The sequence below is a fragment of the Etheostoma spectabile genome, chromosome 5 (assembly GCF_008692095.1).
Source record: "Etheostoma spectabile isolate EspeVRDwgs_2016 chromosome 5, UIUC_Espe_1.0, whole genome shotgun sequence".
Taxonomy (NCBI): domain Eukaryota; kingdom Metazoa; phylum Chordata; class Actinopteri; order Perciformes; family Percidae; genus Etheostoma; species Etheostoma spectabile.
This window is the reverse complement of record NC_045737.1, coordinates 19,477,898-19,481,961: the sequence shown is the minus strand read 5'-3', so window position 1 is coordinate 19,481,961 and position 4,064 is coordinate 19,477,898. Positions and strand designations below refer to the sequence as shown.

Sequence of the window (4,064 nt, the reverse complement as noted above, 5' to 3'; positions counted from 1 at the left end):
TTCAGGAGTACTTGTTTTACTTTCTATACACTATTCACTTACACGAACTACATAGGAGAAACAGTCTGAAATGCAGTGTGAAACACAATTTTGATCGCTAACATTTGTAGCTAAAGGGGCCAGAGAATAAAGTGGCTTCTGAGGTAATATGGGTCACAAAATAAACCCCACAAAAAATGCATAACATACAAGCTTTGACCATGCCAAAGTCTTGAGTTATTTAAAAAAAAAAGAATTGTCAAGTGCAATACCTTTATGTTAAAATTACATGATTGCAATTTCACAAGATCACAACAATCGCTGGATCACACAAAGTAATGCATTTGTGTCTCAATTTATAGTTAACTAAACCATTAAAGGCACGGTTGGTAACCATTCCAATATATAAAATGTTTATATATTGTTTGAAAAGGTCTTTACACCTGACAGAACTAAATAACCTATGGGCTCTGAAAAAGGAGCGCAAAAGATCCATTATCTGTAGCCGCTTTACTCCTGTAAAAAATGCCCACCAATCACTGCCTTGCGGTCCGCTTGGAAAGAACCAATGAAAGGCCTCCTCTCCCCGCCCGTCTGTGTAAAAGCCTGAGCTCAACGTGCGTCGTCACCTAACTCCACAGCGCTGCGGAGGGACACGTGTATAGACCATGCTAGCAATATTACAGCTTGTTTTAAACATTTGGCGCAATAAGCACAGTAAAAGTCCCGTAAGATATCAATGCATGGAAAAATAAGCCTTCTTCGTTTAACTCTCTGGAGGCCGGTCTTACATACAATTTAACGTTTGATTGACACATTTTGGGTAAATCATTTAAAAGAAATCTACTGTAAAAGAAATGTACTGTGAACCTACGTGCTACACTTCTAACATTAGTGGTAAAAGGGTTTGGCTCTTTTGAAATAGAATCAAAATTTAATGAGTAGTTAATAATTAAAATAAGAAATACTTACTGTTCACAAACAATGTTTCATGGAGACCATTGAAAAAGTAGCATGTTTCAGATAAGACAGAGTTACTTAGTTATGTTTTACATACATTCTTATGACAATCTTTGTCCATTTATTCATATAAGCCACTGTGAATCTTCAAAGTAAAGAAAAAAAAAACCACCAAAATATATTTGCCTCAAAATCAAAAGGTTCTTTTAATTATTTGCTTTTGCATTGAAATTTACATTCATATTAGTATAATGTAATTTGGTACAGTAAACACTGCCGGTGTGTGGTTCTGCTATTCCCTCTCTTAATGCTATGATACTGTCAAAGAGAATTTTTTCTTACTTAGGATTATTGGCCCCTCATGTTGGAATTTTAACAAAATGCAAAACAGGAGCAAGAGGAAATAAGAAAACCAAAACGTAACAAAAAAAAAAAAGACTGAACCGACAAATGAACACATAACGCTTAACGACACAGAGGATATATATATATATATATATATATGTAAAACCACATTCGTATTAATAATGAATGCTTTGGAATGAAAACGGCAGCAAAGAGGCTCACTGTGATCAACCAACAACTGCCCCATTTGCAGTCAGCACATTCCACCTATATATTATCTGAAATGTTCACTTGTGTCATCATCAATATGCATGGATATGTGTCATTATAACCCCCAAACCCTCACAAAAAAACAATAATAAATAAGAAAACAGTTGATTTGATTGGTCCATGAGGTAAAATGTAAAATAAAAAGAGGGGGAAAGAAGCAAGCTAAAGTTGAAAAGATTTCTTTTTAGAAAAGACAAACATCTACAAAAACAAAAGTGTGGGAGAGGCTGAAAAAGAAATTGTGATTGCAGACAAGAATGCATGATGTCCAACAAGGTGTCATTATCTTCCACCAGAAAAAACTCACATGCATACGGACTCAGACACACACACCACACCCAGTCTCACACACACGCATCTCACACACACCGCATTCTCACACACACGCAGTCCACACAACGCAGTCACAACCACACGCAGTCGCAGTCACACACACACACGCATCGCAGTCCAGCACACACACACAGCACGCAGTCGCAGTCTCACACACACACACACGCAGTCGCAGTCTCACACCACACACGCAGTCTCACACACCACACGCAGTCCTCCACACACACACACGCAGTCCCTCACACACACACGCAGTCGCTCCCTCTCCCACACACACACACACACACACACACACACACACACACACACACACACACACACACACACACACACACACACACACACACACACACCACACACACACACACACACACACACAAACACACCCACACACACCACCAACACACACACACACACACACACACACACACACACACACACACACACACACACACACCAATTGTCCGGGCTGTAATCGTAACCAAGTCACTAGATGGATGATACTATGTTAATATTTACAATGACGTGATGAATAACTGACAACAGCACAGAATGAACCCCCAAGAAATACAAGAAAGCGCAAAAACCAAGAGCAACCAGATTAAATCTCCAGATTCTCTTTTTACTCCTTCACTTTTTGATCTCCTCCTATTCACAGACAAAAAAAATGTCCAATGAACTAGGCGCTGGAGGTGGGTGGGGCTTACAGAGACAAAGAGAGGGGTTAAGAATGACAGTGATGATGGAGATGCTCAAATGCGTTGAGCAGTGTGAGTGCTGGGAAGGCAAGTAGTCTGCCACTCAGCGTTATCGGGCAGGTAGACTCTTCTCCGTTTCTGCTACAAGAAAAATAGCACTTCAATGAAAGAACCTCCGCCTGTTAGGACTACCCTGGTTTTAATCAAACACACACACACCTCCTGTTTGAAAGTTTGGTGTGGGAGAGCATGCAGTTACCTACACAGTATAGCCTGAGTGGGTGGAGTTAAAAGAGCACTTCAAAAACAACACGACTGCCCGCTTAGATTTATATGGGGCTCCAAAACAAGTTCAGCTCCTCTGTCAGAAGTTTAGGATGTAGGTTTTAACATGTATTTGAGGAGTGTGTGTGTAGCAGTAGCTGTAATGGTAGAAGCAGCACTAGTAGTGTTCAGCAGGCAAAAGTCTTGTCTTTCTGGAGAGAAAACGGCTTAACAGCAAACCCAACCAACTGTTGACCCCAAAAGATGCAGCAGAAACACTTCAAAAGTATTATGGGGTACTATCAACAGATCTATCTTGTTTTAAAAATCAAGGGGGAGACTTTAATCCTGCTTCTGCATTAGGGACAGGATAACACTTTTTTATTTTGTCCATTGGTGGCTGTGGCTGGTTTTGTTCCAAGATTCATCAGCAACATTCACTATTTTTCTGAGGCAACAAAGCTTAAAGACAACACTTTCACGTCAGCTGGCATGCTGAAAAATGTGCAGCCATGTTTTTTGTGTGTGTGTACCAGTCAGCGAAATGACGGGTTGTTTCCAAAGGTGCCAAGCACAAATGACAAACTTACCAGCCAGCCTTACCAGCTAACATATACGAGCATTTTATTAGTGTGGGGTAATTCAATCTTTTATCTTAATACCACTTTCATGATAATCAGCGTGGTCGTTTTAAAAGTCTTTGGATCTTCGGATTTTCTTTTTCCATTTTGTCTTCTTCATGTGATTGTCACCCATTCTTCCCTCCAGATGTTTGCAGCACCACTCAGGCAGTCGTGCAGGTAGGCAGTGAGTTTAAGAACTATCACAATGTTTCTTTTACTGGCTGTTGAACCAGTGACGACATTTTCCATACAGGGCCGACACGAGGAAAAAAAGGTTTTTTTTCCTTGACTGTAGAAACAGAAGAAAGTAAAGAAGGTAGAAGGGAGTGAAGGGAATGGTAGAGAGACACCTCTCAGAGGCTCTGCGCCCGCTAAGGCCCAATGTGAGCTCAGTCCTGTCCAATCTGGCCCAGTCTAAACCTTGTTAGGCCAAATCCAGCTAGTCCGGTCTGGTCTGGTCTGGTCTGGTCTAGCTGGGATCCAGGGCTTTAGAAGAGTGCTTTGGATCCCTGGTTCTCAAACTCTGACCAGGCGTCGTTCAATTCAATGAAGATCATCTTAGCATAATGTTCATAAGGCTGGCCAGTTGTCT

The 4,064-nt window shown here is 40.9% G+C and overlaps 1 protein-coding gene across 2 annotated transcripts in view; it reads right to left on the bottom strand.

Moving 5' to 3' along the window:
- Positions 1-3,226: 3,226 nt before the first annotated feature.
- The window catches only part of gak (cyclin G associated kinase), a 27,533-nt gene continuing 26,695 nt past the window's right edge, over positions 3,227-4,064 (bottom strand). For both annotated transcript variants that reach the window (XM_032515272.1, XM_032515273.1), the window contains one exon: positions 3,227-4,062. In XM_032515272.1, coding sequence (XP_032371163.1) covers positions 3,961-4,062 — 102 coding nt within the window. In that variant the 3' untranslated portion in view covers positions 3,227-3,960. The remainder of the gene's footprint in view (positions 4,063-4,064) is intronic.